The 13,918-nt window shown below is 44.9% G+C and overlaps 3 protein-coding genes across 3 annotated transcripts; all 3 read right to left on the reverse strand.

The window, feature by feature from the left end:
• Positions 1–2,734: 2,734 nt before the first annotated feature.
• LOC109613897 (uncharacterized) lies at positions 2,735–6,072 on the reverse strand. Its single transcript, XM_020039065.2, has 3 exons — positions 5,897–6,072; positions 5,378–5,836; positions 2,735–3,205 (listed from the first exon to the last, which is right to left on the reverse strand). The coding sequence occupies exons 1-3, from the start codon at positions 5,963–5,965 to the stop codon at positions 2,735–2,737; spliced, it is 999 nt and encodes a 332-aa protein (XP_019894624.2). The 5' UTR covers positions 5,966–6,072.
• A 1,951-nt stretch (positions 6,073–8,023) lies between these two features.
• On the reverse strand, positions 8,024–8,715 carry LOC109613899 (uncharacterized). The gene is made up of 2 exons (XM_020039067.2): positions 8,602–8,715; positions 8,024–8,543 (listed from the first exon to the last, which is right to left on the reverse strand). Exons 1-2 carry the CDS (start codon positions 8,665–8,667, stop codon positions 8,073–8,075), a joined length of 537 nt encoding a protein of 178 aa, XP_019894626.2. The 5' UTR covers positions 8,668–8,715; the 3' UTR covers positions 8,024–8,072.
• Positions 8,716–11,307: 2,592 nt separating this feature from the next.
• LOC101891489 (uncharacterized) lies at positions 11,308–11,908 on the reverse strand. Its single transcript, XM_005189911.1, has 2 exons — positions 11,843–11,908; positions 11,308–11,778 (listed from the first exon to the last, which is right to left on the reverse strand). The coding sequence occupies exons 1-2, from the start codon at positions 11,906–11,908 to the stop codon at positions 11,308–11,310; spliced, it is 537 nt and encodes a 178-aa protein (XP_005189968.1).
• Positions 11,909–13,918: the final 2,010 nt, after the last annotated feature.

Consider the following 13,918-nt stretch of genomic DNA (forward strand, 5'->3'; position numbering starts at 1 on the left):
CAATGAGTTTTTCACTCGCCTGATGTTGGAATAATGAAGAGACAAAACTTTTCTGAAGGCTTGTAATTTTTGTTTAGCAAAGTTTTTTTTTTTCACACTCGTTACTGTTGTTCTTGTTTTTATTCCATGGTTGAGTTTGTTCGTTTGTTGCTTGTTCTTTTGTTTGGTATCCAATAGGCGACAGCTTGGTGGTTTCAGACTTACAGAACAATGTAATGCCAAGCCATGGTTGACGAAGTAGAAGATAAACGGGAGGATATTTAAATTTAAGATTTTTGCGTTTAAAATTTAGAAAAAAAAAATTAAAGAAGGGAAGAAAGGAAATCAATTGAACCAGTTCACCAACTCACCTAAGGTTCACCAACTCACCTAAGGTTCACCAGCTCAACTAAGGTTCACCAGCTCAACTAAGGTTTACCAGCTCACCTAAGGTTCATCAGCTCACTTGAAGTTCACCAGCCCACATGAGGTTCACCAGCTCACCTGAGGTTCACCAGCGCACCTATGATTTACAAGCTCACCAATGGTTCACTAGCTCACCTAAGGTTCATCAGCTCACCTGAGGTACAATAGCTCACGTGAAGTTAATCAGCTCACCTGAGGTTCAATAGCTCACGTGAGGTTCACAAGCCCACCTGAGGCTCACTAGCCCAAAGTACAACAGCTCACCTAAGGTTCACCACCGCAGCCAAGGTTCATTAGTTCACCCAAGGTTCCCTAGCTCCCCTAAGGTTCCCTAGCTCCCCTAAGGTTCACCAGCTCACCTAAGGTTCACTAGTTCACCCAAGGTTCACCAGCTCACACAAGGTTCACCAGCTCACACAAGGTTCACCAGCACACCTTAGGTTCACCAGTTCACCTCAGCTTCACCAGCTTACCTTAGGTTCACCAGTTCACCAGCTCACCTTAGGTTCACCAGTTCACCTCAGGTTCACCAGTTCACCTCAGGTTCACTAGCTCACCTAAGGTTCACCAGTTCACCTCAGGTTCACCAGCTCACCTAAGGTTCACCAGTTCACCTCAGGTTCACCAGCTCACCTAAGGTTCACTAGCTCACCTAAGGTTCACCAGCTCACCTAAGGTTCACCAGCTCACCTAAGGTTCACCAGTTCACCGCAGGTTCACCAGCTCACCTAAGGTTCACCAGTTCACCTCAGGTTCACCAGCTCACCTAAGGTTCACCAGTTCACCTCAGGTTCACCAGCTCACCTAAGGTTCACTAGCTCACCTAAGGTTCACTAGCTCACCTAAGGTTCACCAGCTCACCTAAGGTTCACCAGCTCACCTAAGGTTCACCAGCTCACCTAAGGTTCACCAGCTCACCTAAGGTTCACCAGCTCACCTAAGGTTCACCAGCTCACCTAAGGTTCACCAGCTCACCTAAGGTTCACCAGCTCACCTAAGGTTCACCAGCTCACCTAGGGTTCACCAGCTCACCTAGGGTTCACCAGCTCACCTAGGGTTCACCAGCTCACCTAGGGTTCACCAGCTCACCTAGGGTTCACCAGCTCACCTAAGGTTTACCAGCTCACCTAAGGTTCACCAGCTCACCTAAGGTTCACCAGCTCACCTAGGGTTCACCAGCTCACCTAAGGTTCACCAGCTCACCTAAGGTTCACCAGCTCACCTTAGGTTCACCAGCTCACCTTAGGTTCACCAGCTCACCTAAGGTTCACCAGCTCACCTAAGGTTCACCAGCTCACCTAAGGTTCACCAGCTCACCTAAGGTTCACCAGCTCACCTAAGGTTCACTAGCTCACCTAAGGTTCACTAGTTCACCCAAGGTTCACCAGCTCACACAAGGTTCACCAGCTCACACAAGGTTCACCAGCTCACACAAGGTTCACCAGTTCACCTCAGGTTCACCAGCTTACCTTAGGTTCACCAGCTTACCTTAGGTTCACCAGCTCACCTTAGGTTCACCAGTTCACCTCAGGTTCACCAGCTCACCTTAGGTTCACCAGTTCACCTCAGGTTCACCAGCTCACCTAAGGTTCACCAGTTCACCTCAGGTTCACCAGCTCACCTAAGGTTCACCAGTTCACCTCAGGTTCACCAGCTCACCTAAGGTTCACCAGTTCACCTCAGGTTCACCAGCTCACCTAAGGTTCACCAGTTCACCTCAGGTTCACCAGCTCACCTAAGGTTCACCAGTTCACCTCAGGTTCACCAGCTCACCTAAGGTTCACTAGCTCACCTAAGGTTCACCAGCTCACCTAAGCTAAGGTTCACCAGCTCACCTAAGGTTCACCAGCTCACCTAAGGTTCACCAGCTCACCTAAGGTTCACCAGCTCACCTAAGGTTCACCAGCTCACCTAAGGTTCACCAGCTCATCTAAGGTTCACCAGCTCATCTAAGGTTCACCAGCCCAACCAAAGTTCACCAGCTCATATAAGGTTGACCAGCTTAGCTAAGGTTGACCAGCTCACCTAAGGTTCATCAGTTCACCTAAGGTTCACCAGCTCAACTATGGTTCACCAGCTCTCCTAAGGTTCACCAGCTCGCCTATGGTTTCCCAGCTTACCTAATAGCCCAAAAGTTGACCGATAGTCCAAAGGTTCATCAAGGGTTCACAGGAACATCATTGGTTTACCGATTCATCATTGGTTCAGAGTCTCAACTTAAGTTCCCAAGAAGTAGAACAGTTAACCTATGGTTTTTAGGAACTATCGAAGCCATGGATACCATATTTTCATTTTCAAATCTGTAATTACTTTATTTTTGAAAATCCATTCAAGATATTATAGCATCCACCTCAATGTCGATGACAAACTCCATGTTCTTTTTCTTATAATTACCAAAGAAACAATAGCCCTTAATGCGATAATCTCCAGCAAATAAATATGATGGTATGAGTGAGGCATCCGGCCTCCAATCGTGCACGTAATAATGACCCACAGACACTGGACAATTTTGCATAAAATTACCATTTTTTAGCAACGATTCGAACCATCGTTTAAATATGGAATTTCTCAGGGATACAACCAATTCGCAAACATTCAAGGCATAGGAGAAAAGTTTCTGATGTTTTCGCGAATTATTCAAACGCAGTTGGACCTCAGCATTGGTTTTGAATCCCTGACGCAGGGGTTTTATTAACATCATGTCAGCATTAATTGTGGAATTTTCGATCGACAAGGTAAAATTGGAAAAATATTTCGGATTGAAACGAACTCTGCTGCCGAAGAAGGCAATGCTAGTCGTCTGCAATGAGAGTGAGTAGGAAATTATAGAATTCTGTCCAGGAGTTTTAATTCATTTTCCATACCCCACAGACCAACTCGATCAAAACTGACAGCAGCAGAAAATATATGCAAAGGTATTGCGGCTCCATTCTTTCGCCAACTTTAAAGTTTCAATTTCAAATGTTTTAAAAATACACAGAATTTCGATTCTAATGGAATTAATGTCTAAATAATTCGGTTAATTAACTTTGCCCAACGGGAGAATTGTTTTGTAATAGAAATGTCATAATGAGCTATAGGAAAAACAAATTAGAAAAAAATCGCAACAATTAAAATCGACCGTAAAATTAAACTGGCGCAAGCGGGGCACAAATTGATATTAAATTAAACAAAATGTTCAATCCATTTAATGATGATTGGAATTAGATTTTGAACGGATTAAAAATACTAATTGACTGGCGCCTGGCAAAGGGGTAGCAAATTTCCTCCTCTCCTTTTTCACTGCAAACCTCAGATCGTTAAGCTCGCCTCGAAAGAGAAATAAAGAAAATATTTTATGCCTATTCTTTATATTAAAATCTTTTATTAAATGATTGTTATTCTAAAGTGGCGCCCAACGGATAGCCGTAAGCATCACATTCTTTAATATACTCAGAGATATCCAATCTCACCAATATTGGATATCTCATGAGATCATCCATGGTTCACCAGCTTACCTAAGGTTCACCAGCTTACCTAAGGTTCACCAGCTCAGCTAGGGTTCACCAGCTCACCTGGGGTTCACCAGCTCACCTGGGGTTCACCAGCTCACCTGGGGTTCACCAGCTCACCTGGGGTTCACCAGCTCACCTGGGGTTCACCAGCTCACCTGGGGTTCACCAGCTCACCTGGGGTTCACCAGCTCACCTGGCGTTCACCAGCTCACCTGGGGTTCACCAGCTCACCTGGGGTTCACCAGCTCACCTGGCGTTCACCAGCTCACCTGGGGTTCACCAGCTCATCTAGGGTTCACCAGCTCATCTATGGTTCACCAGCTCATGTATGGTTCACCAGCTCACCTGGGGTTCACCAGCTCATGTATGGTTCACCAGCTCACCTAGGGTTCACCAGCTCACCCATGGTTCACCAGCTCACCTAGGGTTCACCAGCTCACCCATGGTTCACCAGCTCACCTAGGGTTCACCAGCTCACCCATGGTTCACCAGCTCACCTAGGGTTCACCAGCTCACCTGAGGATCACCAGCTCACCTATGGTTCACCAGCTCACCTATGGTTCACCAGTTCACCTATGGTTCACCAGCTTACCTATGGTTCCAGCTCACCTATGGTTCACCAGCTCACCTAGGGTTCATCAGCTCACCTAGGGTTCATCAGCTCACCTAGGGTTCACCAGCTCACCTAGTGTTCACCAGATCACCCAGGGTTCACCAGCTCACCTAGGGTTCAACAGCTCACCTAGGGTTCCCCAGCTCACCTAAGGTTCACCAGCTCACCTACGTTTCACCAGCTCAGCCATGGTTTACCAGCTCAGCCATTGTTCACTAGCTCGCCTATAGTTCAATTGCTCACCCATGGTTTCACCAGCTCACCTAGGTTTCACCAGCTCACCTAGGGTTCACCAGCTCACCTAGGGTTCACCAGCTCACCTAGGGTTCACCAGCTCACATAGGGTTCACCAGCTCACATAGGGTTCACCAGCTCACCTAGGGTTCACCAGCTCACATAGGGTTCACCAGCTCACCTAGGGTTCACCAGCTCACCTAGGGTTCACCAGCTCACCTAGGGTTCACCAGCTCACCTAGGGTTCACCAGCTCACCTAGTGTTCACCAGATCACCCAGGGTTCACCAGCTCACCTAGGGTTCACCAGCTCACCTAGAGTTCACCAGCTCACATAGGGTTCACCAGCTCACCTAGGGTTCACCAGCTTACATAGGGTTCATCAGCTCACCTACGTTTCACCAGCTCAGCCATGGTTTACCAGCTCAGCCATTGTTCACTACCTCGCCTATAGTTCAATTGCTCACCCATGGTTATCTGATACACCTAAGAGTCTCAGGCTCACGTATGGTTCTCCAATATCTAATTGTTCTGTGTTCTTATCAATAAAAATCCTCAAGGCCGAATTTTCCTTTTCTCAGTAGCAGATCTTTTATTTTGTTTTTGATTTGAGTAACTATTCAAGATATTACCGCATCCACATCGATGGCAAAGAGAAATTCCATATTCTTTTTTTTATAATTTCCATAGAAACAATAGCCTTTAATGCGATAATCTCCAGCAAATAAATATGATGGTATGAGGGAGGCATCCGGCCTCCACCCATGCACATAGTAATGACCCTCGGCAACGGGACAGTTTTGCATGAAATTGCTATATTTTAACAAAGATTCAAACCATTTTTTGAAAATCGAACTTCTTAGGGAGACAATCAATTCACAAATATTCAAAACATAGGAAAATAATTTCTGATGTGTTTTGGAATTATTCAAACGTAGTTGCACCTCAATGTTGGCTTTGAATCCCTGGCGCAGGGATTTCAATAACATCAGGTCCGCATTAATGGTAGAATTTTCCGTGAATAGGGTCAAATTGGAAAAATATTTGGAATTGTAACGAACTCGACTGCCAAGAAATGCAATTTTAGTCGTCTGAAAAGAGAGGCAGAGTTCTGGGTATAATTTTCAGGACCTGGAATTAATTTTACTTACCCCATGGACCAGGCCAACCCATTGTGAGAGCAGCACGAAATACAGAAAAAGGAACAGTTGTCTAATCATCTTACCACCCGGAAAGTTTATATTATAAATGTTTTAAAAAATCATAAATATTTATTTTCCCTAGAATTAAAATTTGAATATTTTGCTTAATGACTCAAAAATATGGGTAATTGGTTTTGCCTATTATCGTCATTAATCAGTTATAGAAAAACTAATTGGACACAACTAAACCAATTAAAATTTGACTTTAAAAAACAACCTATCATAACCGATTCAAATTTGAACAAAACATTTTTGATTTCAATGAATGTTTTACGTCATATACCATTATATGGTGCCTAAGAAGGGGGGCCCCTTCTCCCCCGAATTCTAAATCACTATCTATTACTATTAAATAATTTTAATGTACTTTTTAATATTTTTCCTAGAGAAGATAATACTACAGTTTATGCAATCCAACAGTGGCGCCCAACAGATGGCTGCAAATAAAGCAACAGTTTTGTGAAGTTTTTTTTTTAAGTCAAAGGCACACAGAAGTTCAAGAAAAGCCCTCCTAAGGTTTACTAGGTTAAAAAGCTCAACTATGGTTGAAAAACTTACCTAAGGTTCACAAACTCACTACCTCATCCTAGGTCCACTGGCTCTTCTTAGGTTCACTAGCTCATCTAAAGTTCAGTAGTTCACCGAAGCTTCAATGCATCACCAGCTCATCTTAATATCACTAGCTCTCCTTACGTTCACTACCTCACGTAAGGTTCACTAGCTCACATTAGGTTCACTAGCTCAACTAAGGTTCCCTAGCTCAACTATGGTTCACTAGCTCATCCAAGGTTCACCAGCTCACCTAAGGTTCACCAGCTCACCCAAGGTTAACCAGCTCACCTAAGGTTCACCAGCTCAACTAAGGTTCACCAATTCACCTAAGGTTCACCAGCTTACCTACGGTTCTCCAGCTCACCTATGGTTCACCAGCTCACCTATGGTTCACCAGCTCACCTATGGTTCACCAGCTCATCTAAATATCACTAGCTTTCATAACTTTTAGTAGCTCACCTATGGTTCACCATCTCACCTATGGTTCACCAGCTCACCTGCGGTTCACCAGCTCACCTGCTGTTCACAAGCTCAACTATGGTTCACCAGCTTGCCTGCTGTTCACCAGCTCACCTATGGTTCACCAGCTTACCTATCGTTCGCAAGCTCACCTACGATTCACCAGCTTACCTACGGTTCACAAGCTCAACTACGGTTCACAAGCTCACCTAAGGTTCACCAGCTCACCTAAGGTTCACTAGCTCACCTAAGGTTCACTAGCTCACCTAAGGTTCACAAGCTCACCTAAGGTTCACCAGCTCACCTAAGGTTCACCGGCTCACCTAAGGTTCACCAGCTCACCTAAGGTTCACCGGCTCACCTAAGGTTCACCAGCTCACCTAAGGTTCACCGGCTCACCTAAGGTTCACCAGCTCACCTAAGGTCCACCAGCTCACCTAAGGTTCACCAGCTCACCTAAGGTTGACAAGCTCACATGAGGTTGACCAGCTCACTTAAGGTTGACCAGCTCACCTAAGATTCACTAACTCACTAAGGTTCATTAGCACACCTAAGGTTCACCAGCTCACCTAAGGTTCTCCAGCTCACCTAAAGTTCTCCAGCTCACCTAAGGTTCACCAGCTCACCTTAGGTTCACCAGCTCACCTAAGGTTCACCAGCTCACCTTAGGTTCACCAGCTCACCTAAGGTTCACCAGCTCACCTAAGGTTCACCAGCTCACCTAAGGTTCACCAGCTCACCTAAGGTTCACCAGCTCACCTAAGGTTCACCAGCTCACCTATGGTTCACCAGCTCACCTACGGCTCACCAGCTCACCTATGGTTCACCAGCTCACCTATGGTTCACCAGCTCACTTATGGTTCACCAGCTCACCTACGGTTCCCAAGCTCACCTAAGGCTCCCCATTTCACTGTCTCTCCAGTTCACTGCCTTCCCTAAGTTTTCCCAGCTCACCTAAGGTTCTTCAGTTCACCAGCTCACCTAAGATTCACCAGCTCACCTAAGGTTCTGAGTTCACATAATCTAACTATTCGTCGCCTTTTTATATCAATCAGATTTTCTAAATTTTCATTTGCAAATTGGTGGATATTTTATTTCTTGAAATCAAATCCATTTAAGATATTACAGCATCGACTTCAATCTCAACGATAAATTCCATATTCTTTTTTTTATAATTGCCAAAAAAACAATAGCCCTTGATGCGATAATCTCCAGCAAATAGATATGATGGTATAAGTGTGGCATCAGGCTCCCAGCCATGCACGTAATAATGACCCGCGGAAATGGGACAGTTTGGCATAAAATTGCTGAATTTTAACAAAGATTCAAACCATTTTTTGAAAATTGTAGACCTCAGAGAGACAATCAATTCGCAAACATTCAAGACGGAAGAAAATAATTTCTGATGCGTTTTTGAATTTTTCAAACGTAATTGTACCTCAGCATTGGCTTTGATTCCCTGACGTAGGAGTTTTAATAACTTGAAGTCCGCGTTGATTGTAGAGTTTTCGGTGAAGACTGTTAAATTGGAAAAGTACTTGGGATTGTAGCGAACTCGACTGCCAAGAAATGAAATTTTCGTCACCTGTAAGGAGATATATGCCTATGAATCGTGTCCAAGACCTGGTAATTATTTTACATACCCCATAGACCTGTCCCACCAATTCTGTGAGCAGCATAAAATTTAGAACAAGGCACAGCTGCTTCATGATCTTACCATCTGGAAAGTTTCCATTACAAATGATTCAAAAAATCGTAAACTTCTCATTCTAATATAATCCAAATTTTAACATTTTGATTAATGACTAAATAGTTCGGTTAATTGGATTTGTCTACCGGGAAAATTGGTTTGCAATAGAAATAATGTAATCACAAATGGGAAAAACAAATTATAATCAAATAAAATTTTCCATACATTTTTTTTTAATTATATTGACAAATAAGATATTCACCACCTCAATATATGCAAATACATTGGGAAGGGTGGGATAACACAAAGTTTAAATAAAACACAATTTGTTTTATATACAATTTCAATATTTTATTTTAAAAATTGTTTACGGAAAGTAAGAATAAAGTTAGAACAATTGTGAAAGGCAAGTGGCGCCCAATAGTTTGATCGAAGAGGTTTATAAAAACAATATAATTCTCAACTGATCCGAGAAATCAGGTCCATCAAAGATTAGCACCCAGTCTATGATTAAGCGGATCCTTACTGTTCAGCAGTTCCTTAATGGCTCAGCAGCTCCTAAGATCCTAGTAGCTTAAAAAATTCAAAAATTTCAATTTCAGTTTCACTAACTCGCCTAACGCTCACCAAAGTAGCTTAGATTCGCTAACTCACCTAAGCTACACCAGCACACCTATGGTTCAACAACTCTCCTAAGGTTACAAACTCACCTACGGTTCACCAGATCACCTAAGATTCACCAGCCCAACTAAGCTTCACCAGATCGCCTAAAATTCACCAGCTCATCTAAGGTTCACTAGATCAGCTTTGGTTCAACAGCTCACCTATGGTTCAACAGCTCACCTAAGGGTCCCCAGCTCACATACGGTTCACCAGCTCACATACGGTTTACCAGCTCACCTACGGTTCACCAGCTCACATACGGTTCACCAGCTCATCTACGGTTTACAAGATCACTTACGGTTCAATAGTTCACCTATGGTTCACCAACTCACCTATGGTTCACCAACTCACCTATGGTTCACCAACTCACCTATGGTTCACCAGCTCACCTACGGTTCACTAATTCACCTATGGTTCACCAGCTCACCTACGGTTCACTAATTCACCTATGGTTCACCAGCTCACCTATGGTTCACTAATTCACCTATGGTTCACCAGCTCACCTACGGTTCACTAATTCACCTATGGTTCACCAGCTCAACTACGGTTCAATGGTTTACCAGCTTTACTATGGTTCACCAGCTCACCTACGGTTCACTAATTCACCTATGGTTCACCAGCTCCCCTACGGTTCACCAGCTCCCCTACGGTTCACCAGCTCCCCTACGGTTCACCAGCTCACCTATGGTTCACTAGTTCACCTACGGTTCACCAACTCACCTATGGTTCACCAGCTCACCTTCGGTTCACTAGTTCTCCTAAGGTTCACCAGCTCACCTTCGGTTCACTAGTTCTCCTAAGGTTCACCAGCTCACCTAAGGTTCACTAGTTCTCCTAAGGTTCACCAGCACACCTAAGGTTCACTAGTTCTCCTAAGGTTCACCAGCTCACCTAAGGTTCACTAGTACTCCTAAGGTTCACCAGCTCACCTAAGGTTCACTAGTTCTCCTAAGGTTCACCAGCTCACCTAAGGTTCACTAGTTCTCCTAAGGTTCACTAGTTCTCCTAAGGCTCACCAGCTCACCTATGGTTCACCAGCTCACCTATGGTTCACCAGCTCAACTACGGTTCACAAGTTCACCTTAGGTTCACCAGGTCACCTAAGGTTCAACAGCTCACCGATGGTTCACCAGGTCACCTAAGTTTCCCTAGCTCATCTAAGGTTCCCCAGCTCACCTAAGATTCCTTAGCTCACCTATAGTTCACCAGCTCTCCTAAGGTTCCCCCGGACATTTATGGTTCCCCAGCTCACCTAAGGTTCCCCCGGACATTTATGGTACCGCAGCTCACCCAAGGTTACCCCGGACATTTATGGTTCCCCAGCTAACCTATGGTTCCCCAGCTCACCTAAGGGTCCCCAGCACACCTAAGGTTCCCCAGCTCACCTAATTCTTTCCAACTCACCTAAGGCTCTCCAGCTTACCTAAGGCTCCCCAGCACACCTAAGGTTCCCCAGGTCACCTAAGGTTCCCCAGCTAACCTATGGTTCCCCAGCTCACCTAAGATTCCTTAGCTCACCTAAGCTTCCCAAGCTCACCTATAGTTCACCAGTTCTCCTAAGGTTCCCCCGGACATTTATGGTTCCCCAGCTCACCTAAGGTTCGCCCGGACATTTATGGTTCCGCAGCTCACTTCAGGCTACCCCGGACATTTAAGGTTCCCCAGCACACCTATGGTTCCCCAGCACACCTATGGTTCCCCAGTACACCTATGGTTCCCCAGCTCACCTAAGGGTCCCCAGCACACTTAAGGTTCCCCAGCTCACCTAAGGGTCCCCAGCACACCTAAGGTTCCCCAGCTCACCTAATTCTCTCCAACTCACCTAAGGCTCTCCAGCTTACCTAAGGTTCCCCAGCTCACTTAAGTTTCCCCAGCTCACCTAATGTTCCCTACCTCACCTATGGTTCAACTAATCGTTCTGTTTTTATATCAGTCAGATTCTCTAAATTTTCATTTGCAAATTAGTGAATATTTTATTTCTGGAAAACAATTCCATTTAAGATATTACAGCATCGACTTCCATGTCGATGAGAAACTCCATGTTCTTCTTTTTATAATTGCCATAGAAACAATAGCCCCTAATGCGGTAATCACCAGCAAATAGATATGCTGGTATGATGGAGGCATCCGGCCTCCAATCACGCAAGTAGTAATGGCCCTCAGGAACAGGACAGTTTTGCATAAAATTGCTGTATTTTAATATGGATTCAAACCATTTTCTGAAAATTGTCTTCCTCAGGCCGACAAGCATATCACAAACATCCAAAACGTGGTTAAACAATTTCTGATGGGTTTTAGAATTGTTTAAACGTAGTTTGAACTCAACGTTGGCTTTGAATCCCTGTCGCAGAGGTTTTACTACCATTATGTCCGCATAAATTGCCGAATTTTCGGTGAAAAGCGTAAGATTGGAAAAATGTTTGGGGTTGAAACGAACTCGACTGGCTAGGAACTCAATTTTAGTCGTCTGTAAATAGAGGGAGAGATCTGGGTATAATTATTTTATATACCCTGGTAATTATTTTACATACCCCATTGACCTGTTCAAGCATTTGTGAGACCACCACGAAATTTAGAACAAGGCAGAGCTGCTTCATCGTCTTACCACCTGGAATGCTTTCATTGCAAATGACTCAAAAAATCATAAACTTGCGATTTTAATAGAATCCAAATTTAAACACTTTTGCTAATGACGGCATAGTTCGGTTAATTGGATTTGTCTAGCAGGAAAATTGGTTTGCAATAGAGATTATGTAATCACTTATGAAAAAAAAAACAAATTATAATCATATACCATTTACCATATGCTGATCAAAATAACGCGTTGACCCCATTGACATAAGCAAATAGATTGGCGCCCAATTAAGGGAGAGGTGGTGTAAAATTAAGATTAAATATATAAAATTTGTAAAAAAAACTATTTGTGGAAAATTAGAATAAATTTGAGACGGTTGAACAAACGAAGTGGCGCCCAATAAGTGGCCTCAAATGGTCTAAGATGTTTTTAAACACTTTTTTCACAGTTAAATGTCCAGAGACCATCAGGTTTTATATAAGCTCGCCCAAGGGTCACTGCTCACCTAGGGTTCACTAGCTCAACCAGGGGTCACTGCTCACCTATGGTTCACCTATGGGGTCACTGTTAATATAAGGTTCACTAGTTCAACTATGGGTCACCAGCTCACCTAGGGTTCACTAGTTCAACTATGGGTCACCAGCTCACCTAGGGTTCACTAGTTCACCTATGGTTCACCAGCTCACCTACGGTTCACTAGGTCACCCATGGTTTACTATCTCAGTGGCTCACCAATAGTTCACTAGGTCACCCATGGTTAACCAGCTCATCCATGGTTGAGTAGTTCACCAATGATTCACCAGCTCACCCAGGGCTCACCAACTCACCTGCGGTTCACTAGCTCAACCAGGGCTCACCAACTCACCTACGGTTCACTAGCTCACCTATGGTTCACCAGCTCAACTATGGTTCACCAGGTCACCTATGGGTCACCAGCTCACCTATAGTTCACTAGCTCACCCAGGGCTTACCTATGGTTCACTAGTTCACCTATGGTTCACCAGTTCACCTATGGTTCACTAGTTCACCTATGGTTCACCAGCTCACCTATGGTTCACCAACTCACCTATGGTTCACCAACTTACCTATGGTTCACTAGCTCACCTATGGTTCACCAACTCACCTATGGTTTACTAGCTCACCTATGGTTTACTAGCTCACCTATGGTTCACCAGCTCACCTATGGTTCACCAGCTCACCTATGATTCACCAGCTCACCTATGGTTCACCAGCTCACCTATGATTCACCAGCTCACCTATGGTTCACCACCTCACCTATGGTTCACCAGCTCATCCATGGTTGACTAGTTCACCAATGATTCACCAGCTCACCAGAGCTCACAAACTCACCTACAGTTCACTAGCTCACGCAGGGCTCACCAACTCACCTACGGTTCACAAGCTCACCCAGGGCTCACCAGCTCATCAATGGTTCACCAGTTCACCTATGGTTCACAAGCTCACACAGGGCTCACCTGTGGTTCACCAGCTCACCCAGGGCTCACCAGCTCACCTATGGTTCACTAGCTCACCCAGGGCTCACCAGCTCATCAATGGTTCACCAGCTCACCTATGGTTCACAAGCTCACCCAGAGATCACCTATGGTTCACTAGCTCACACAGGGCTCACCTGTGGTTCACCAGCTCACCCAGGGCTCACCAGCTCACCCAGGGCTCACCAGCTCACCTATGGTTCACTAGTTCACCCAGGGCTCACCATGTCACCTATGGTTCACTAGTTCACCCAGGGCTCACCATGTCACCTATGGTTCACTAGTTCACCCAGGGCTCACCATGTCACCTATGGTTCACTAGTTCACCCAGGGCTCACCAGCTCACCTATGGTTCACTAGTTCACCCAGGGCTCACCAGCTCACCTATGGTTCACTAGTTCACCCAGGGCTTACCAGCTCACCTATGGTTCACTAGTTCACCCAGGGCTCACCAGCTCACCTATGGTTCACTAGTTCACCCAGGGCTCACCAGCTCATCTATGGTTCACTAGCTCACCCAGGGCTCACCAGCTCACCTA

Source organism: Musca domestica, unplaced genomic scaffold, assembly GCF_030504385.1.
Source record: "Musca domestica strain aabys unplaced genomic scaffold, Musca_domestica.polishedcontigs.V.1.1 61, whole genome shotgun sequence".
In the NCBI taxonomy this organism is placed as follows: domain Eukaryota; kingdom Metazoa; phylum Arthropoda; class Insecta; order Diptera; family Muscidae; genus Musca; species Musca domestica.

Excerpts from the sequence above, each read along its gene's own strand:
- LOC109613899 (XM_020039067.2), bottom strand. The coding sequence starts at position 8,667 with ATGAAGCAGCTGTGCCTTGTTCTAAATTTTATGCTGCTCACAGAATTG. Across the intron at positions 8,544-8,601 it reads TGGTGGGACAGGTCTATGGG|GTGACGAAAATTTCATTTCT; the intron begins GTATGTAAAATA and ends ATCTCCTTACAG.
- LOC109613897 (XM_020039065.2), bottom strand. The coding sequence starts at position 5,965 with ATGATTAGACAACTGTTCCTTTTTCTGTATTTCGTGCTGCTCTCACAA. Across the intron at positions 5,837-5,896 it reads GGGTTGGCCTGGTCCATGGG|ACGACTAAAATTGCATTTCT; the intron begins GTAAGTAAAATT and ends CTCTCTTTTCAG. Across the intron at positions 3,206-5,377 it reads TTGCCATCGATGTGGATGCG|ACGACTAGCATTGCCTTCTT; the intron begins GTAATATCTTGA and ends CTCTCATTGCAG.
- LOC101891489 (XM_005189911.1), bottom strand. The coding sequence starts at position 11,908 with ATGAAGCAGCTCTGCCTTGTTCTAAATTTCGTGGTGGTCTCACAAATG. Across the intron at positions 11,779-11,842 it reads TGCTTGAACAGGTCAATGGG|ACGACTAAAATTGAGTTCCT; the intron begins GTATGTAAAATA and ends CTCTATTTACAG.